The following is a 23,094-nucleotide window of genomic DNA, read 5'->3' as shown; positions in this document are numbered from 1 at the left end:
GCCAATGTACAGATGAGATTAGCATATGAAGGACTTCAAGAAACCTTGCCATCAAGAAACCCATTTTTCTTCTGAAGCCTAGTGTTTCCATAATTTAATCACGCATAAAATCCTTGCTTTAAGCTTCTACTATTAACATCTTGGAAAATTAGCATTCTTTGAAGCTAGTGTTCCAGGAGAGTTTGGAAACTATTATTGCAGGAAATTAGAGTCAAGAAAAAACTTTGACATGATAGATTAAAAGGAAGGAATCATTTTAAATTTTGCATGCAGTCTTAAAAAGATACCATTCTGTGCTCTCCCTGGTGGCGCAGCAGGTTGGAGGGAAGCTGGCCAAGGCCACATGAGTGCTAGTTCCATCCCCAGCCCCAAGGTGACCCACATGGCACAGCAGACAGCTCCTGTCTTGCCCTCTATTCTCCTGAGTTGATCTGCCTGCTCTGCTCCCCACTCTGTCTCAGGTGAAGCCTCTTACAGCCCCTGCACCTCTGGCCTGTTCCCCAGGTCTGTATGCATAAATAAGTAAAATCTTAAAAAAAAAATAACTGTTCTGGTTCAAGTGGAGTTGTCATTACGTTTTCAAAAACAGGTTTACAGAGTGGAGAACAGTGCATTGTGAATACCTGTCAACTCTGATTATCCTTTGTTCTATCAAGAATTTAAAAATAACAAGAATACTTGTTTTTGTGAGAATTCAACTATTATTTTCTTCCTTGACATCTTTATAAATAGTGTAGATAATTTAATTCAGTTAAGTAAGTTGTTTAACCTCTTCTAGAATTGTAACTTATTACCTGTCCAAACACTACGGGTAAATACAAAAGTGATGAACTAATCTTGAGAAGGGATATTTATGACACTTGTAAGTTTTCATCCTTTTTCTCTACCATCTTGATGTATATTTTTTATTCTGATACTCAGAATTTTTAACTATTTTAGTGGCAATTAATGAGAGGTCCTAATCATAACATTATACAAATTTTCTTTGATTTATAATGGGGTATGTCCTGATAAATCCATTATCACTTAATAATATCCAAGTTGAGAGTGAATTTAATACCTGAAACTTATCAGATGTCCTCAGAACACTTATTTAAGTCTATAGTTGTACAAAATCATCTGACACAAATGTTCTTTTATAATGAAGTGTTGAATAACACATGTATTTCTTTGAATTCTGCACTGACAGCCAAAAACTTTCAGTCTTTAGAGCATTGTTTGTTAACAGTCCTGACTGCATAGGTGGCTGGCTGTTTCTGCTCGCTGCTCCCACTGGCTTCAGGAAAGTATCCTACGAAATACCACTAAACTGGAAAGGCTCAAAATTCACAATTGGAAGTACAATTTCTGCTGACTGTATATCACAAAGTATAAATATTCTAAGTAGGATATTGAAAGAATAGGAGGTCTGTACATTTTGTCACCCCTTAGTAATATCGGCCACCCAAGAGGCAATGTATTTAATGAGAAAATGTGTGGAGCAATGGAGCAAGTCATAGGATATTGTTTAAGGGCATAGTGTTACTGTGTGAATTTTTAACAAGCTGTGAAGAAGTATTTCACCCCACCCACCGTGCCACAGCTACAGAAGGGAGGAGATTACCTTAAAGAAATAGGCCAGCCCCAGCCCATGGAGGCTCTGAGGTTTGATCTGGCACCAAAACTCTTTCCTGACTGAAGTTCATGTTCTTTCCTCTACACTATATTGTGTCTCATTTACCCCCATTTTTTTTTTAAGATTTATTTATTTATGCATACAGAACTGGGCTACAGGCCAGAGATGCAGGGGTGATGAGAGGATTTCCCAGAGGCAGAGTGGGGAGCAGAACAGTCAGACTGATGAAGTACAATGCTGAGGGGAACATTGGGCGGGTCAAGAGAGGTCTGCTGCACCATGTGGTCACCTCTGGGGCAGGGATCAAACTCATGCTGAAGTGGCTTTAGCTTCTTAGTGCTGTGCTTTAACCTGCTGCACCACCAGGGAGAGCCCTCATTTACCTTTAAATTCTCATAGCTGTACAGGCTTCACAGTGGCATTGTGATGAAATCTCTATGGTATGATGTGTTAGAGACCTAGGGAGCCTTGAAACCCAGATTGTTTCCCCACATCCTGTCCTGTGTGGCAAGGTAGAGATCGGCTCTTAGCCTTGACGATAAATATGCCTAAAGAGATCTTCCTGAACTCACACTGGGGTCAAATTTTCTATCAGAGTTTAGTTGATTAAATTGGTTCCTAGCCAAGAGGGCTGAGAGCCCCACATCTCAGAACAAGAGCTGGTGGTGGGGTAGGAAGATAATAGGATTCCAAAATTTTGCCTAAATTGCAGATAGAACCATGCAACTTTCTGTTTATATTTTTGTTGTTAAATAAATGAATTTCTGTGTTATTAGTTCAGTATTCTTTAATGAAATGTATAGTTAAGAAACGAATTCTGGGGCTCTCCCTGGTGGCACAGTGGGTTAAAGCACCACACTATGAAGCTCTCCCAAGCCACTGCAGCATGAGTTTGATCCCAGCCAGGAAGCTGACCCACATGGCGTGGCAGACCGCTTCTGGCTCATCTGCTGCTCCCCTCACCAGTGTACTTTGTCAATCTGCCTGTTCTGCTCCCCTCTCTGTCTCCGGTGAATCCTCTCACCCACCATACCTCTGCCCTATACTCTAGTTTTATAAGCATAAATAAATAAATCTTTTTAAAAATTTAATTCTGAGTGGCCAGATGGGAATATTGACATTGCAAGGCAAAAATTGGAGCCAGATGGCAAATTGGGTTTGCCTGTGTACCCTCTGTGATGCAAGCTTCAACTTCCATGAAAGAATTAACAAGTTACTTATTCCCCTGCATACTTTTCTTTGGTATAGTTTTAAGTTTTAAAGGTTCTTGAAATTTCTGCCTTCCAGTTAGCATGATAGCTGGCTATCATATACATTGTAATATACCTTAGTTTTATTTGGAAAGGGAATACTTCCAGTGAACTTCCTGTGCACCCGCAAGCTTACATGCTGTGTGATTATTAAACCACCAGTTAGTGGTGACTAACTGTGTTTAGTTTTCACTTGTAAATGTTGCATTCTAATAATCCTTATCCTTTTAGGGATGGGATGGTTTTCAGTTTTATTAGTGGCATTCAATTTTTGCCTTCTGATATAAAATAAACTATAATTTTGTAAAATTTGAGGAAAAAATGCATTTATTTACCTTGACTTTTGCTTTAACTCACAAGAAAAGAAAAAAAAATAAAAAAACTCAGCCAAACTTGAGAATCAAGATGTCTCATACTATTAGTTTTTTAGGTGTTTTTCCATTAAGTATGGATTTTGTGTTAAAAATTAAAAATCTAGATACTTTTTGGCCCTCCCTGGTGGTGCAGCGGGTTAAAGCACTGCACTGAGAAGCTAAAACCACTTCCGCTTGAGTTCGATTCCTGCCTGCCCCGGAGGTGACCACATGGCGTGGCAGACCTCTCCTGACCCGCCCGCTGCCCCTCAGCAGTGTACTTCATCGATCTGCCTGTTCTGCTCCCCGCTCTGTCTCTGGTGAAGCCTCTCACTGCCCCTGAGGCTCTGGCCTGTACCCCAGTTCTGTATGTACAAATAAATAAATCTTTAAAAAAAAAATCTAGATACTTTTAAAGTTAGTTTTTAAGGTGAGTAACCTTTCAATTTAAATAGCATGGTCATGTTAAACACAGAGAAAATCTGGAAGTTTTTGTACTTGATTTGTAATGCTCTCTTACCATTCTTTGTTTTCAATTAAAATATTTGCCAGTTGTTTCAAACAGTGATTGTTAAAATTCATAGCACTAACCCAGATGTATTGTTGTAATGTAGATTCTTGAGCCCCAAACTCTTATTTAGCAACCCAGTATGAACTGGATTGCCTGTCTGTGGGTCCTCACCCATGAGCTTAAGATATAATTGTACTGCAGACACACACAAAAAGGGTCAAGTAAGGGCTTATTTACAAAGGGGAAAGAAAAGGAACAACAAAGGGAAAGAGAGAGAGAGAGAGAAAGAAAGAGAGAGAGAGAGAGAGAGATACAAGTTAATTAGAGCATCCTACCAATTCTGCTGACTTCGAACTCCAGTAGCACACTGAAAGCTCGTTAAGAGCCGAATGACCAGCCACCAGCCACAAGACCAAGGGAGGGAGAGAGCCTAACATGGCTCCCTCATATATATATGCTGCTGGGGTTTGTAGTTTCAGTGACTGGAGTAGGAAGTAGAGTCCACAAAACTGTTCCTTCAGGACATCCTTTTCCCCTAACAAAAAGACTGGTGATGGACCAAAAACTCTCCATTTTTAGCAAATCAGCTACAGAAATCTGGTTGAGAAAAGTTACCTATATGCATTGTCCATGCCTAGTGGTCTCCTTCCTTTGTCTTCACAGCCCACAACAAATTATCTCCCCAGCCCTACTTTTGTCAACACATCTTTCTTTCTTCTTGTTCTTTTTTTTTTTTTTTTTGCTTTCCTCTCCCTCTTTTAACATCCTTGGGTCCTTGGGCTAACATTGGACCAGCTTCAGTTATCCAGAATAATTATTTTAAATAGGGATATGAAGGTCACTGGTCAGCAACCTATAGTTCCCTTTGCCATGTAAACTAACACTCAGAAGTCCCAGAGATTTGGATGTGGGCCTCTTCCAGAGACCATTATTCTGCTTACCAGGTGGCTTTAAATAAAAATTTGAGATTCAAGATTACCTTGAAGATACTATTAATTTTTGTGTCTTACTTTTTGTTGACGTTGTTTTTACTACAATTAAATCCCTACTAACTAGTTTATAATAATTAAAGAAAACAGTCCTACTTTTATCAACAAAAATTTTACCAAAGCTAACCAAACATAAAATTAATATTACTAGCCACTGACTTTAGAAGATACAATTTCACTCAAAGAAGATTTAAAAGAACTTGCTTATTTAAGTAAAATTCTATTTTTTTTTTCAAAATTTCATCATTTTTAAATTCTGGTTTATTACAGTGCTTAAGTTCTGGTTCCATTTCTTATACAGCCTAAATCATTAGCTCCTGAGAGTATTTTCAGTGTTTTCAGATTGAACCTAAATCACTACATCTAAATCATTCATTGCATTGGTTTGACAATCCTATAGCTCTTCTTGAATTTGATCTAAAGGCAGATAGGAGTTTCCCTTACAAAGTCTTGTTCTTTAAGTATCCAGTCCTTTCTGGTGAAAAGAACACCATGCCAGTCCACTTACCTTGAGTAGAAAGTGAATATTTAAAATTAACCTGATATCAGATATATCCATTTCTCGATTTCTTCGCAAACTAAGCAGTAAGTGAAAACTGAGCGGTTTCTTTTTCCTCCATTTTCTTTCCCATATAACTGACTGAATGTGTGCAGACAGAGGTCTGTGAACACTAGAGTTCAGCCAGAATGCACTAGCATACTTACAGAGCCACACATAGCCTACCTTCCTTCTAACTGGTCAATGCTTTATCATAATTATATGTTTAATACTTTGACTTTCACCTCTCATCTTTTATGCAGTTTAGTAAAACAAATAATGTAGTATATATTTACGTGTAAATATAGGCACTAAGAGGGATTGCAGTGGTACATATAGAAACATTTCTCACATAACTTGTGATGGTGTTGCATGTCTGGATTCCATAGTTGTAACAGTGTGATATCCACAGCAAGGGGAGGTACCAGGGTCCTTGCCCCACCTAAGGAAGGGTAAACTGAGCAGGGAGGGGAAGCTGGAAAAGGAAGGAAAGAGATCAAAAGAAAAACCTGGAGGAAGCACATGAGCAGAGACATGGGAAGAAGCTGCACTTGCTTCTTTGCCTTGGGCTTATACCAGGGACTTGGGCACATAGATGGTGACATTTGAAAGACACAGAAATGTCAGTGAGAGGGTCACCTAAATTTTGGCAGCTTTTGTCTTGAGTTGGGTTTTTGACTTGTTTCTTTCCAGACTTAACTGACCCCTTCTTCCCCTTTCCAATGTGTCCCCAACAGAAGGTGCCTTAGACTGTGGTAAGCTTTATGGCCTCAGTGGCCCTGTTTACAGCCAACCCTGTTTGGGCAGGCATTTACCCATAAGTGATTGACAAACTATGGGTAATTTAGTAGGAAACTATTTTAATTATATTTTTTTCTCTTCTCTTTACTGTACTCTAATCACATTAGTTATTTTCTACTAAATTTCTTATGTACTATGCGTATGTTTGTCCTTATGGGGTAGATAGCAGAACCCATTTAGAATGTGAAGTTTTGGCGATCCCGGGGTGCCCCTAACCCTGCCCTGTAACATAGTTACATTTCTAATTTTAATGGGAAGGGAAACAGTATATGGAAGCAATAATTTCTGAAATGAACTTTAAAAAGATTCTGTTTTTAAAAAAGATACTGCAAAAAAGTAGCTTTTATTATCAATCTGCCAAATTAACAGCAAAATTACTGTAGTAATGATTTTAATAAAAGAAGACAGATCTATTGTTTAATTTGTATATGTATAACCTTAAGAATTAGGCTACTAAGCTTCCTTGAAGTCTGTATTCAAATGATTTGCTTACTCCTTCTCTGTACTTGATTGATTTTTGTTTCACATAAAATAACTGCCAATAACTTGTATTGAATGGCAGAAGTGGCCAATTTACTTATATTTTTATGAGTTATTTGTATAGAATCCATCAGCTATTTGACTTCAATGAGGATTTGTTGATAATTTCAATATTACAAGTGAATAAAAATAATGTACGTGTGGTATTTTATGATGACATAGTACAAAATTGAGAAGAGGGGCCCTCTCTGATGGCACAACAGGTTAAAGCACAGCACTATGAAGCTATTGGAGCCACTGTGTCATGAGTTCAATCCCCGGCCAGGAAGGTGACACACATGGCATGGCAGACCTCTCCTGACCCGCCAGCTACTCCCCTCAGCAATGTATTTCAGTGGGGAGCTTCTTATGCTCCCCACTCTTTCTCTGGTGAATTCTCTCTCCCTCGCACCTCTGGCCTGTACCCCAGCTCTGTATGCATAAATAAATATTTTTTAAAAATTGAAAAGAGAGGGTGTGTTTAAGAGGTTGTAGTCAATGATCTTTAATTTTTTTTTAAGATTTATTTAGTTTTTATTTATGGCTAGAAGAATTGGGTGCAGGTCAGAGGTACAGAGGATTCACCCCAGATAAAGGGGGGAGCAGAACAGACAAACTGATTGAAATACACCTCAGGAGTGTGTTTCAAGTGAATGGATTAGCTCCCTGGCTGTGATAGAACTATCACAGACTATCACAATGAGCCTTCTCTATGGAAGTGCTGAGACTTAACCCCTAGGCCACCATGGAAATCCTGATCTTTAAAATTTGAGGTTCTGTTTTGAGGGCTTAAGGGTGATAGTTAATGATTACATGACTTTTCAAATTAGATGAGAAAAACTAACTAAATGAAATTACAAACTACCATTTCTACAAGACAGTGAGTTATAAAAAGTCTATATAAAATTTATTTTTACGTATTCGATAAACTTGAGGCTGATTATGCAATTTATGATAATTAAGGAAATGTTAACTTATAAGAAAAAAATGTGGTTGGTAAGCACGATTCATGTCGTTTCAAATATACATAAGTTCTCACAAAGCATACTTATACAGTCACAGTGAAGTCTTTTTAGGTAATTCACAGACCCCGTTGTGTTAGGGCCTTCATGGTGCCCACCAATTTGCTTCATTTTTGACCTAGTAGGACCACCTCCAGGGATCAGAGAGTAGCTAGGTCTTCATATCTATTCAGCCCCAGGATTTTCTACTGAGACTGCCAACAGAGGTGTAAATTTTGATGTTCTGTATATCTTTCCCCCTCATATGAACACTTATATGGTTAAGAACTCAACTAAAACTACTTGACTTTGAGTAACTAGTGATCTAGCTGGGGTCAAAATGTTGCCCTAAATAGGGAGTTCCAAATCAGTGGTTCCTCCATGAAAGTATGTATTTGGGTATGTGACCTGATTCAATTTGCCTCAATGACGCAGCAGGGTCTAGCCTTTGGAGAATAGTTGTGCAAATGTCTCTGTATTATTTTTCAAAACAAGAGAATTTCAAGGGGAAAATCGTTATATTGACTTGGGTTTTCTAACAGAATCAGATGCGGATATTAATACATTTGTACGATTAATGCACTGATGAAGCCTTACTGGAATATTAAAAAAAAAAAGTTTGAAAAATGAACTTGTATAGTCACTCAAATGTTCTACTATCAGTTTTTTAATTTATCCCTTTATATTTAGTTCCTGGTTCCTTTTTCCAATATGAGAACAAAGGTTAAGAGAAGGTGCTTATTATTCCAGACCTTGAATACCGTTGCTTCAAGTTTCCTGAGAATATGGCAGGTGTTGTGTTTGTGTAGTACATGTCTCCACTGAGCCAAAAAAGGAAGGTGGCAGGCGGAGGTGGAAAACAAAGATGCAGGGAAGGAAAGAAATTAGTGAAAAGTTAGTAAGACAACATTCAAGATACACTTTAAACATTTGCTTTGTGCCAGGAGAGTAGTTACAATTGTTTATTTTGTCAGTCCCTGTTCTTAATAAGGCTAGCAAGGTTTTCCTAAGTGCTATATAAAGCATGACCAATTGGTCTGATTGCCAAATATAGACCTAACTGTACACAAGAATTGTTAATTATTCACATACTTTTAGCTGTGTTTAGCAGCCAAACTGAATAATTCAGTTATCTCAAAGCCCTAATTTGGGTTAGTATCTTATTGACCATCATTATTGATTGAATTATTCTGATAACCACAGATCTTTCACTTTTAGTTTGTGTTAGTCCTTCCTGAAACTTCTTGTTCTGATGGAACTCAAGAGTTGGAAATATTTACATGACAATCTATTAAATTTTGAAAAAGAAGATTGCAAAACATCACACATGATATAACTTTTGAAAAAAATCGACATTGTAAGGAGCTAGAAAAGAAAATTACCAAAATGTTACCAGCAGTTATGATGTTATGATGAAAACAATGCTGATTTTGGGGGGAAGTGAATCCAAATTACCATAAAGGTCTTTGTAGTGATCATGAGATATCATGGCACATTCTTTCCCAGAGGAAATTAGTAAGAATTATGAGGACTTATGTGGATACTCACATAGTATCTGTATTCTGAAAACATATGTATAGTATGAAGATGGAGAAGATAACCATACTGGACCAAATATTGATCATCCCACATGTAATACCAAGTATTGGTTTTATTTTTTATTTTTTTTTAAGATTTATTTTTTAAAATTTAACCCCTATTGTAAATAATAATGACCACAGCAAGAAATTATAGTATAGTATTCTGAATAATAGGAGATCCTCATATTGCTGATACTGATCTTAGTTTTAACAATCTTATTTGTGCTTTCTAGAAAATACTCATTTCTATGTGTCATGCCTTTCTTATGGCAGAATGTAAGAATCCATTATTTCAGTGTTTTAAAATAGTGGAAAAAATCTTTGTCTTAAAATAATTAAGTCAAAGTATTTTAAAATGCCTAGAGTAAAATGCTAGAGATATGACTAGTATGTGGCATAATCCATTGTCTAGAAAGAAAACACTAACTATAGGAATAGAGTGTGGACAGTCATTTGTCACTTTTCTAATAGCTTATTCTGAATATCTCTTAGACCTTGGATTTCTCTATTTGTGCTTGTTTTCAAGGATGTTCTGTAAACTTTTTGCTGTACTTCCAAGGCATTTTTATTTTGCTATTTTTTAAGTGAGGAACAATTAATTAAACTGCACAACACATAGATTTCCTTCATTTCCAAATAAAATTGGTTGATTGAACTTTTGCTTTTCACTGGAACAATTAAAACACTCAGTAATAGGTGCCCTCCCTGGGTGGCGCAGCGGGTTAAAGCACAGCACTAAGAAACTTAAGTCACTCAGGAATGAGTTCGATTCCCACCTGCCTCGGAGGAGACCACATGGCGCGGCAGATCTCCTCTGACCTGCCCGCTGCTCCCCTCAGCAGTGTACTTCGTAGATCTGCCTGCTCTGCTCCCTGCTCTATCTCTGGCGAATCCTCTCACCCTACGCATCTCTGGCCTGTACCCCAGTTCTGTATGAATAAAAAAAAATCTTTAAAACAACAACAACAAAACACTCAGTAATAATAAATACACCTAGTTACAAACCCAACAGCTCTGAGCTAATGAAAAAAGCAAATAACTGAGCTTAAAAATTACGTTATATATGCCATCATCAATTATTAAAATAAAAGAGATTTTAATAAGGCAGGAAGGAATGACTATGGAAGTAATAAAGAAAGGACATAGGGAAAGGAGGAGAAATAAAAAGGACAGTGAAAGAAACTGCCTGACAATTGTTTGGAATTAGAGTCAAGCTTCCTACTTGGGAAGATTGTTATGTGGGTGGAACAGACCATAGCTCAGACCTCACAGAATGTTTTGGTAGTGATCTTTGTGGAGAGAAGTTCATTTTGTGGTCTTAGTTTTAGAAATTAGCTTTTTCCTACTTAAAATAGGAATTGGACCCATGGAACTCACCATTGTAAAGTATTACCTCATTCTGTGGTTCATTCTATGCAAAGCAGATGCTCAGCAGATCTTGTTAGTAGCTCACTTACTTTTTACAGCAACACTTCAGGGTTAGCAATACTAGTTGTCATCACTTTTTATTCAGAAAGTAATGGATGCAAAGACAGTTAAATGACTTCCTCAAAGGGACACAAAGGCTTAGTTGTCCCAGATCCAAAAATTACCATTAATGCTGGGTATTGTAATAGATGTAGCTTGTGAAGTAGAGCCTTACACGGTGCCTGGTATTTGGCAGTCACTTCACAAATGTGTATTGAATGAATTAATGACTGAGGAAAAAAATGCTTCTGTCTCTAGGAGCATAGTCTTACTATGTTACAACATAGTCTGGCTCTTCTGACAGAGATTTTTGTATTCTGAACACCTCAAGAGTTGAGGCGGATTGTACATTCTTGAGATACTAGTCTATATTAGTTATAGTTATTGAAATAAAATATGCAATTAATAGAATTTTGGTTGTTTCCTATTAAAAATTTTCATTTTTCTACTACTTTAGATTTTTCTACATGCTATGTTATGTTCATTTGTAAATATTTTATGACTTTTCTTTATGGCTTATGTCTTTATTGATATTTGGGAAGTGATATGTTGAATTTCAAAGAATATTCCTGTGAGCATTCCCAGGTGAGTATATTAAAGAGGAGCTAAGCCCACCTGCATCAGAGTTACCTGGGAGCTTCTTCTCAACATGTAGTTTCATATTCCTAAGTCTCCATCCTAGACCTAAAATAAAGTTTCATAAATGCTCCTATGTAAACTAAGATATGCACACTATAGAACGATTTACTTTCATATCAGTATGAATTCTTTTGGAAAGAATTGATGAGTTTTGACATTTTTATAGTTCAAGTCACTGTCTTTTTTATTAGATCGTAAGACAAATACCAAGATTTTACTAGGTTTATAAACTATTTGGATATTCATGGAACAATGACCTGTTTCAAATATGGAAAAGCATTTAAGGAGTAGAAGTCACACAATATGGATGAACCTTGTAAGAAATTATGCTGGCTTAAAAATTCAGAGACAGAAGAATTTTGAATTATATTATATAATTTCACTTGTATACAATGCCTAGAACAATTTCTTGCTATTCTTAATATCTGATCATTATGAAATACTTACTGCTTAGTTATTTTAATCATAAGTAACTGACTTGAGACATGGACTAATGGACAATATTAAGACGATCAGTACTTTTTTATCTCATGGCCTAATAGTGGAAACAGTACTAACTTATAGATAGATAGATAGATAGATAGATAGATAGATAGATAGATAGATAGATAGATAGATATAGATAAAAATAAGTAAACAAACAAATAAATAAACAACAAATGGGAGCTTCTAAAATAGTGTGTAGTATCACCGATACAGAAATTCTAGAGAAGTAAGGTAGTTGTTGGCAGATTATAGACCAAATCATTTTGCCTCTTTGGTTAGTTTTTCCTTTTTCTTGTTTTAAAAGATTTTTATTTACACATACAGAAATGGGGTACAAGCCACAAGTACAGGGGCAGTGAGAGGATTCACCAGAGACATTGTGGGGAGCAGAATAGGCAAATCGACAAAGTACACTGCTGAGGGGAGTAGTGGGAGGGTCAGGAGAGATCTGCCGCGCCATGTGGGTCACCGCAGGGGCCAGTGATAGAACTCTCACCAAAGCTGCTGCAGCTAGCTTGCAGTGCTCTGTTCTTATCTGTTGTGCCACCAGGGAGGGCCGTTTGGTTAGTTTTTCATATTTAGACCTTTGCAGAGATTAATTCTGTTGTACCTGTGCATTGCAAAAGCCTTTTTCATTTTTACTTGGGAGATATTTTCTTGTTTTGGTTTGATGTTTCAGGGTTAAATATAGTTATAGTAATGAGTTAAATGTAGGTGAAAGTATATAGGTAAAACAATTTGCTATTAATTTAAATGCCTACAATTTACACTTCAAGCATTTCATCTTTGTGTTTTATAAGATTTCCAACCAGTGTGTTACTATGACAACACAACCCATTGCAGTGCCAGTGTGTCTCTACCTGTGTCAAGAGAAGAGCCAGCACCAAAGTGGCCATTCAGAATGAAGAGGCTCTTGGAACATGGCACACCACTGGGTCAATATGTTCCTTTAGCTGACTCTAGCTCAAGACATGTAGGAGCTATGGTGCTGCAAATTAGCTTTTTGGATCAAGATGGTTTATTAGTTGGCAGTTAAGAAATGCTTCCTGCATCCTTGAAAGCTAAGGTTAAGGTGATAAAACAATTGAGCCTTTGAACACTTAAAGAAAGGTGGAGGTGAAGTGAAATAGCCATTCAAAACAGCAAATAATTAATTGAGTCTCTTTGTTAGCAGGCAGGAGGTCAAGTACACATAGCCACAGCAGGGATACAGTCTGCATTCTAAACAGTCCTGTCTTTGACTTGGAAGCCATTAGACTGGATTGTTGGGACTAATTAAAATGAGATTTTAATTTAGAAGGGTAGTAATACAGTTTGAAAGAGATTCCAATATGGTCATGTACCTTGCCTTTTTGTCTTCTTGTTAGTTCTGTAGTGTTATACCTTTGAGTTCTGTTTCCTTGCTTTTTCTTTTATTAAATCATGCCACATATTTGTTATAAATCTGTAACTAATCACTCTACAGTAGGATATTTATTGTGTTTTGATTTAACTATGACATACTTTTATGTATTAAAATTAATGAAAAGGAATTACAACTTTCCCAGAAACATTTGAATTAGTTATGATACTTTATCATCAGATTCCTCTGAGTGCTATATTTAATTTTTTAAAACTTAAAATTATAAGAATTTGGGCGATGGCAATAATAGGGAAGGTGTTCAGAACATTTTCATTCTATGCTAACAAATAACAATATGACTGAACATAATTGTGCTTAAAACAGAGGGCCCAAAGCAATGGCAATGTTTCTTTCTTTCTTTTTTTGCTGATAAATGATATATGGGATGGGCAAGTGTCCAGAATCCCCAGAGGGTTATACTGAAGAAAATCTCTGGGAAGAACAATTTGAAAAGACCTGGGCATTTCATGGATTATTGCTGCAGCGAATTGGAGGAAAGTAGGAAGCGCCAGCGAACAGCCTGGAGGGATGGGCACTGGGCTGAAAAGAGCAAGGCAAGCAGATGGCAGAGGGGAGAGAGAAAACTGATGAAAGGTGGGGGATCCTGACATGGTCTGCACTGGCAAGGCTTTGGATCTGTACACGTTTAAATGAAGCTGAGTCAGAGAGAATTTTTGTGATCTTGTTATATCTTTTCAAGAAAGACATTTTATTTTAGGGAGTAGACTAAGGTTATTTACAAATCCCAAATGGGTTTAATAATGTTACTTAAATCCTCACTCAGTGTGGTCAATCCAAAAACATGATGCCATTGCCTATAAATCCACATTAAAGTAGATGAGACCTCTGAAACCATCATACACTGGAGAGCTTTCTTAATTACTGATATTCGTGTTCATGCATCCTGGCACAGCTCCCATGCCACAGTGAAATGAAATTCTTTTTACATTCAGATGAAGGGTGGTGGTGGGTGGTAAGCATATGCTTTTGAGAACCTGCTCATATTTAAATCAAAAGCCTCCTTCATGCATTTAATCCACAGGCATGTAAAATCAGTTGGAGATTATTTTCCTTAATTCTATTTGGACTTGTTTTTTACTCCATCGTAGAGGTATTTGAGGATTACTGATGGTTATACCTGTATCTGGAAGAGACTCATTAAGCTTCAACGGTGGGAACCATATGGAAATTAGGTCCCCTCTGAATTTCTTCCATACATGAAGATAAGGGTTTGCTCCTACTTTAACTTAATCTCTCACTTCTGTTCTAATTTTGAGGAAAGCTGTTGATCATGCCTGAGTGGAAGAGTGGCTTCAGAGCCTGTGAAATGCACAGCTCACAAAGGGCATCAACATGACAGCTGTAGAGATTAGAGTCCATTTTGTGTGTAAAGAATGAGAGAACAGTGCTCAGAAAAGCAGAGTGCCTTCTCACATTAATCAATGTCTATGCTCTTGCGTCAAACTGACTTCTTGTAAGGAACAACATATGTGGCCAGACATTTATATGTTCCACTTTAAGTGAGTACCATTTATTTGGAATGAACTTTTATGGACTAGGGAGAAAAGATTGTACAGTTGTGCACATGAAAAAAAAAATGATTGAAAGGGGTAAATCACCTGGCATACTGTTGCCTCAACATATTCACTTTTATAACAGTGTACCTGAACACATTTTATGGTTGTTGATTACTTTACAGTCACCTAAAAATAGTGAGACAATCTACATCTTGTGAAATAATGCATCACATGTTTAAATATGGTTGGACAGGGAGTCCATTGTAATTCTATATTTGGAACATTTGAACTAAGAATGTTTTTCAGAGTGAATAATACTTTTCCAGGGTAATCTAGCAAGAGGAAAGGACAGACATGAAATTCTTACAACGTAATCAAGCTTTTTCTAATTCTATGGCCCTGGTGAAACAGAACAAACCTTAGGACTAGGGATGACTCAGTGGTTTTTCACTGGCACACTTAATACTACAGGAAACCACTCAAAAACAGATGTTGTGGGAAGAACAATAAACATAGACTTTATTTACGGGGGAGAGTGGAGAGAGAGGTTGAGATTATTAAGTATTGACCGGCACGTGACTACATGCCATCTGCTCTCTCCAAGACAGTGTCAGCAGAGACCTGAATCCACATTGTAGGCATGGGACAAGTTGCTGATTTCTCCATAGCCATCCTTCCTTGTTAGTGGTTTAACTCCTCAGGTGCATGGTAACTGTATACGCCCTACGTCCGCCCCTGTTTCACATCAGGATTTTCCTAAACCCAACATATACATTGCCCTTGCCATCAGGGTGGAATCTGGAAAGCTCTACCCTCTACCATCAAGTGGGCGCTCAGCACCACCCACTGGCCTAGAGGCTCATCTTCACTGTCCCACTTAGCTGTTAAATTACTAGAAGCCAAATGGCAGGCTTGAATCTCCTGCCTCTGGGTGGAGAGGTCTTCTGACCCTTCCATAACAAGTACACTAATACCACACTCTCTCCTGTATGCGCAGCCTCCCAATACCCTACCATATTTGTCTAGTTTATAAGACACAAGACGTTGTACTCTCTCTGCCTCCTTGTAGGCTCATGTAACTCCATCCAGTAGAAAGCAAGTTGGTAATACTACGAGACCTAGACATAAAAGTATTAGGAATAGACGTTAGACATTTAGTTTAATCTTAGTACATTTGAGTTTAAAGCATTGATAAACTGCCCTAGTATACGTGGAAAATAAAATAAATAGAAAAAGTTTCTGATAGTTTAGTAACTACAGCCATTTAAGTGACTGTCAAGCTGAGCAAGTATTTGGTAATACTGTTTTCAGAAGTGGCTAATTGTAGTTGATTTTAAAATCCCAAACCTCATGTATTTGCTTTCTGAAGATAATTTGCTCTAACTGTTCAGTTTGCTAGTAGGGACATAATGTTGACATTTTCAAGGGAGCAAATTGTTGCAGTTACTGAAGCCTATCTGAGAACTCTCTCACTAAATGATAGTATTATATTTCCAAATTTATGAGTTCAAACAGGGTTAGATAGAAACAAACCTGGATGCTGCATATTCCACTTCTACTCTAACCTCCATACTGTCAACATTCATGAGCAGATTGAACATTTTAGAGCAATTAGAATAGTTTCAGTGCTCATGTGAATCTCAGCTCTTTCCACACCTAACTCAACTTTAGTAGGAAATTTTGAATCCCGGAACACAGTGAAAAACATTAATAATGCATGTCACCACACCACTGGAGAGCAGACATATGTGATGGAATAAAGTAAATGGAATGTACAAATTCTCAGGCCAGAAAAATCAGGTATGCAAAGATACTTTATATTGGCATTACAGAATTTAAGTTTCTTATTGTAAGAAAAAACATATTCTTACATATTCTGCTCCAATTGTAAAAGCAGCTCAGATTAATAGTGAAACTGTGTGATAGTCCTAGGGTAGCGACACTTGGACCTCAGTTGACACCTGTTCATTTTGGTGTCCACTGAGAGGAATGTTGGGCTGTCTACTTCTCATTTGTAAAGGCCCCTCCACCTTTAACCCCATCCTGGAAAGCACTGAAATTTACCCATTTCCATGTGACTCTTTATTTGCTGCTGACTGACCCTGAAGAGTATCATACTGTAACTGTAGTAATGGGACCAAAGGTCTGGCACAGGCACAGCCTATATTTTTCTCTGAGCACAGGAAGTTACATTGATGACAGACACACCAGTCACACTGGAACACATGTGAATCTTATAGCTTCTGCCCATTCCAAGTACTGTTGGGCATAATTGGGCAGATTTGAAAGGCTTAATTCAGTGTGGATAAAATATTTACTTTTATATTTGTAAGGGTAAATATTTAGTCTCTTTCTCTCTTCTCAGATATTTACCTGATTAGAAATTATGGGTGAAAAAGTAGGTGGGTTACAAGATGGCAAAATACTGCTGCTTTAGACATGTTTCTGGCAAAAGGGTTATTTCATGGAAGGGCTTGAAGGAAAGATGAAAGTTGTTTTTGATGTTTATTTCTAAATTCCTTGTGATGATCTATTACAATAAGGTCTGATTTTCTGACCTCTTTTCCCTGGAAAAGACCAGAAGTACTTTCGTTTTCCCTAGGAAAGGCTATAGTCATTTCCCTCTTTTCCCTCAACCTCCATGTCTGAGCTAACTTAGCTGAGCTATTTAAGATGGCATCTGAATCCAGGTGGTCAAATAACAGCCATGCTGGGTTTCTCCCAAATACACAGGAAGTAGGCAGGTCATAATTAAACTTCTGTGTGGATAATCTGTCTGATGACTGATTATTTGCCAGCTTGGTAGGACACAGAGTGGGGACAATGATTTCTTTTGCCCCAGATAAAATGGTGAAGACTGCCATTGTTCTTACTTTCCTCAACTTTACCAAGATAGCCCTGCCCAAGCTTAACGTTTCATCCCCATAGATGACCAACATCATGGCCAAATGGTGAGTGAGCTCCCTTTGCCAGACTGGCCCTGTGCCATATTTCTCAGAGCATTCTCCAGTTGACAACAGATACTATTAACATGGTTGTGCACACGGATGTCTTTACTGTAGCTCCTACATACTGTACTTAGATCACATTTCAGTGGGTCTGCTTTTCCTCTGCCATATTGTTGGATATTGAATAGCTTGATGGAGAAAATATCAAGAACTTGCAATTTCAAGCTGTCTTATGGTACATACATTCACCAATCCTACCAAAAATATGTAGCACTACTTGATGCTACAATTATAAAACTGGTCAGATAAATTATAGTGTCAGGATTATGAAGTTAGGCTGATGCTTGTAATTCTCTTAAAGGCTAATTAATTTTGTTTTATTCCATGGCTTTAAATGGTATTCTATTGCAAAGGCATAGTCAGTGAGCTCAGGTGGCTAGAGGGGCAAGACTTATGACAATAGTAAAAGAAGTCAGAAACTCCTGAGTGCATGTCCTGCTAGACTGGGAACAGAATGGTAGAGCTTCCATATGACGACGGTGGGTGCTCAAGGGTCTGTTTCCCACAGTCAGTATGTTAGTTATGCTTCTCCTCCACTTCCACAGCTGTGCACCACTTTAAGCATATTTAATGCATAAAAGCCAGATTTAGAAAATAATTGAGTGAGGGAATGTATTTTTTAGTCCAGAAACTTCTTTACAGGACATGGGAATTTCTTTAAATAACAAGATACCATGTAGACTAGTATAACTCCCACAATCATATAAATTATATGTATATATATATATATATATATATATATATATATACACACACATATATATTACATGTATGCAATATGTATTAACTTGCATGCCTTTTCTAGACAGTGAGGTATTATTGTAATTATGTTCAATATCTGAAGATTGCATTGTTCTATTTTTGAAATGCTTGAATTCATAACTATTGGTAGAAATTAAACCACTTGCTAAATTCCTTAGATTTTTTTTGTAGTTAAGGGAAGACATTCATTTTTCAGAATCAAAACAGTCAATTATAAAACTATTTCAGCTTTTTTCATTTACAGAAGTTAGAGTCATAATGCACATTTAATTGATTTTACACAATCAAAGCTGGTTTACTAATAAGACAACTTGTCACTTTTTGCTTATTAATATTTTTTTTGTAATCATAATTAGTGACAGTAAAATAACCCTTAAATTTAACCAAAAAAAATTATCAATAAGCAGCAGTTTCACTCTTAAAGTTCATGCTTTTCTGGTTTCATCAGTACCATTAAAATACATTTAATTTTATAAGGAACTGTAGAAGATAAGCCTAAAACCCCAACTTTTTACACTGCCTCATGAGATGACGGTAACCCTGACTGAAACCTTTCAGTTCTCAGAGTCAGCTCAGGAGTCTGATTCGGGCAGCAGATGCTTTGAGAGAAGAGTGGGAGTAGACAGCTCACTCCTTCCCTACTCCTCAGCACCTCTCACAGGAGCCTGGCAGGAGTGTACTAGAGTCCTACTTGCTTCTTACTAGGTTTTCTGAATGTTTTACAACCAATATTCCAGCCTGTTGCTGCTTACCTCTCCTAGAATCTTCTCTTCCACCAACAGCTGACCCTTATTTAAGAAACTAGGTAATATAGAAGACAAATTTAAAGTATCAGTTTTAACCTGGTTCATGCACCCTCATCTCTAATTCTCTTTGCTAATTATATGACCATTAGGTTGGAGCATTATCTGAGATAGCAAAACAAAATTAATTGTTAGGGATCGACTCTATGTATAGTCTGCTTATGTTTCTTCATCTTGTTAGGCTACAGTTTCAGACTACAGTTTATAATTTTATACATATATAGTTTGATATGTATATATATATCATTTTCTGAAAGTATATTTAAGCTCCATATTTAGCAATGAAGTCAAAAAGCAACAAAAGTCTATCTCATTTCTTTAAGTTCAAAAGAGTCACATGATATAAAAAGAAACTTGTGTGGGTAAAGAAAGAACAGAAATACTGACCTAAGTCAGGATTCTTGAGAGCACTATTTAATAATCTGCATTGGATTAAAAAAAAAAAAGTGAATTATGGGTCCTCCCTGGGGCACAGCAGATTAAAGCACACTTTAAGTTAAAGCCACTTCAGCATGAGTTCGATCCCACCCTGGAGGTGACCTACATGATGCGGCAGACCTCTCCTGACCCTCCTGCTGCTCCCCTCAGCAGTGTACTTCATCACTTGGACTGTTCTGCTCCCCAATCTGTCTCTGATGAATCCTCTCACTGCACCTGTGCCTCTGGCCTTTACCCCAGTTCTATATGCATAAATAAATAAATAAATCTTTTTAAAAATGAATCATTAAAAATGAGGCTGTAAAAAAAAGGGAGAGAGAGGCTATATGCAGAAAGCTCATGGTCCTGAGTGTGAAGCAAGTGTACTGGACCTAACACTGAAAATTACTCATGTTAATTTTGACATTACAGGTAATACCCATTTAATGTAAAACGAATCCGTGGATTTTCAGTATGAACACTATCAAGTTAGCTGTAATGTTTCTTTAGTACTACACCCTGTCCCTCTCCCACAACAGTCTGAGTAGGGACAAGTTCTGCCACCCCAAGTGGATCTGGTGAGACATACATCGTTTAGACCATGCTAGTCATCTTGTTCAATCCTTAGGAGAAACCTAGCTTAATTAATCATTGGCATAATGAGTGCTTAAAATCCAGATTCCAAAATTACATATTGTAAAATGTCGCTTATTCTGAAATCACTAAAATTACAGCTTTAAACTCAAGTTTTTGTATTTATTGGGAAGCATGCATTATATCCCTAAAGTAAAGCATAAACCTTTACTTTTTATTATTCACACTTCCTAGGAGATAGACAAGTGGCGAAGAAAATTTAGACAGAGCAGTTCAATGACTTTCACAATGTAAATCTGTAATAACTCCCCATACCACTTCCACTTACATCAAAGTAATGCTTTCAACAGCCTAATGATTAAAATATAGATATAGATTTTGAGCAGTAATGGGATTAATGTTAGTAATAGCTTTTTTTATTTGAATCATTTGATTAGATTCATGAGTTTAATATTACATTAAAATTTATAGATATATTTGAAGTAGTAATTCATAAGACTTTAATTATATAGATTGCTTTACTTTGCACATTCTATTTTGCCTCTTGATGTTAAAATGTGGATTATTTTAAAATAAAATAATTTTCAGGGTCTCAAATGCTTAAAGATTATTGGCATAAAATACTGTTTTATGTCGATTAGGGTTGCTTTTCATATGATGTCAGTAATGTTAATACCCCATTATTAGACAGTGCAACTTGGTAATTAATTGTGATCTCACTATCTTGGAGCATTTTGTTTCAAGTAATGTCATATGACACCCACAATTGTCATCTGCTAATGAATTTCCCAGTAAAGTGAATCAAAAGTCTAGTATGTGTTTTATCATACAAACAACTCACCCATCTTGTGTTTTATATCCTTCCTGGTCTTTTCCCAGTATAAGTATATGCATATTTTCTCTGTAATTATAGCAATGAGATCAGATACACAATGTACATTCTAATTTACATTTTTAATCCATACATAACTATTGATATTTCCACATAACTAAATTTTCTGAAGTAATATTATTTCTAGTAGTGGAAACTTTAATTATGTGGATGGGCTTCAATTTATTTATGGGTTACTCATTGAAAGTTTTTCATTTTTGTAAAAATAGACAATATCCATGTAGCTAAAATTCACATGCACCCATAATCATTGCATTTGGATCAATGTTTTGCAAGTGTAGTTAAGTTAAAGAGAATACAACATTCTGCTTCTGTGTCACAGAAAGGCATGTTACATGTGCACATACTATATATAAAGAGTGTCCCAGTCCTTTGTAGGACCTGTTTAACCCGGGCAGAAAACACATTTCATCAGTTTAAAGATCGTCTATTCAGTGAATGGGACATGTTAAAAACTTTTATAAAATTTCCCTTTAAAATAAAGAATATTAATAATTAATTCAGTGAAAAATTATGAGATTGTGAGTAATTGATCCAAATAGTTTTGATGATTTCATTTTCTCTGCAAGATATGGGAAATAGAATCATACTGAAATTTTATTTTTCCTTTGATGAAGGAAGACTTTTAAAAGTAATTAATAAAAACCTATTGACTTTTAAAAATATTTTTAGTTTTTGTCTATTATCCTTCTTTTCAAGAGAAATTCAATTCAAAAGGTGACTTAAATTGAAAATATTTTTATCTATCTCTGATTTCCTGTGACATATTAAGTCATCATTTATGTGATGTGTGAAATGTTTCTTGAAATGAATCTATTCAATAAAAAGATTTAAGATGTTATTGGCAGAAAACTGGTTCCATTAAGATCGAGTTATCCAGTGTTGTATAATAAATTGCTATAGCTGACAACTTACAACAAAACAGGAATTAGCTCATACATTTTATGAGCATCATGACACCAAAGGCAGCGTACATAGGTGGTTAGTCTGGCCCAGGGTCTGTCATGAAGTTGCCAGGAAGCCTGATTCTCAGATCACTTTCATTGAGGCTACAAGATCTATGCTAAACTCACTCACGCAAGTACTGGCAGATGTTAGGACCTCACTAAGTGAAAATATTAGGACAAACGGAGCTTCCCAAAAATGGGAGATCCCAGAGAAAAAATGAAGGGGAGGAGCCTGAAAGTAAGAGAAGGGAAGAGAGGGAGCAAGGGGTTATTTATTTAGAGTAAATAGCATGGCTGCAAACATTTATCATAAGCTCTTAATCATAACAAAATAAATGATGTTAGCAGTACGTGTATCAGAACCTATCAATTTAACTGTCAGTTACCTTGTTTTAGCATTAGAATTACTTCATCTTCAAGAGGCTAAACTTAAATGGAATTTAATTTTTTCTAACTCTTTAACAAAATTCTTGTTTTTTATTGAGATTGTAAATCAAATTCCAATTATTTTAAGTAAAAGAAGAAACAATTATCATTTTTATGAAATGTTTAATCATTGTGTTGTGTGAGAATCCTTTCCTGCAATTACTTAGCTTTGATAATATTTTCTTTCTGTAAAGTTTTAACATGTTTTTTTTTTTTTCTTTTCCAGAGGTTTAAAATGAGAATTTCTTCAATAGTAGTTTCATATCAGTTGAGACCTAAGTTGGATTGATGCCCTATCATGGGGCGAAGGGTTCTGTAATGACTGTACTATAGCCTGTTTTGTTATGAATTTTCTTTTCATTTCTTAAAACAACAGAGACTTAACTAGCTGCATAACCTTTTCTTATTCTAGGTCTCCTAAAAACCCAGAACAGAAGATCATTAAGAGAGTGATTGCTCTTGAAGGAGATATTGTAAAGTGAGTACTTTAATCTGTTGTTTTTGAGCAAAACTGTAAATATCTATCTTTTCATTTAGTTTTAAATTATATTACTTGGGAGTTCATTTCAATTCAAAA

The 23,094-nt window shown here is 36.5% G+C and overlaps 1 protein-coding gene across 3 annotated transcripts in view; it reads left to right on the top strand.

The window, feature by feature from the left end:
* Positions 1–23,094, top strand: part of IMMP2L (IMP2 inner mitochondrial membrane peptidase-like (S. cerevisiae)) — a 729,327-nt gene that overhangs the window by 463,620 nt on the left and 242,613 nt on the right. For 2 of the 3 annotated variants that reach the window (XM_004676950.2, XM_012721037.1), the window contains exon 5: positions 22,930–22,995. The exons of the other annotated variant lie outside the window; for it this stretch is intronic. In XM_004676950.2, the coding sequence (XP_004677007.1) occupies positions 22,930–22,995 (66 nt within the window). The remainder of the gene's footprint in view (positions 1–22,929; positions 22,996–23,094) is intronic. 3 annotated transcript variants of the gene reach the window in all.

This window comes from Condylura cristata, unplaced genomic scaffold (genome assembly GCF_000260355.1).
Source record: "Condylura cristata isolate star-nosed mole 26May11 unplaced genomic scaffold, ConCri1.0 scaffold00005, whole genome shotgun sequence".
Lineage (NCBI taxonomy): Eukaryota > Metazoa > Chordata > Mammalia > Eulipotyphla > Talpidae > Condylura > Condylura cristata.
This window is presented reverse-complemented; position numbering and strand designations above follow the sequence as displayed.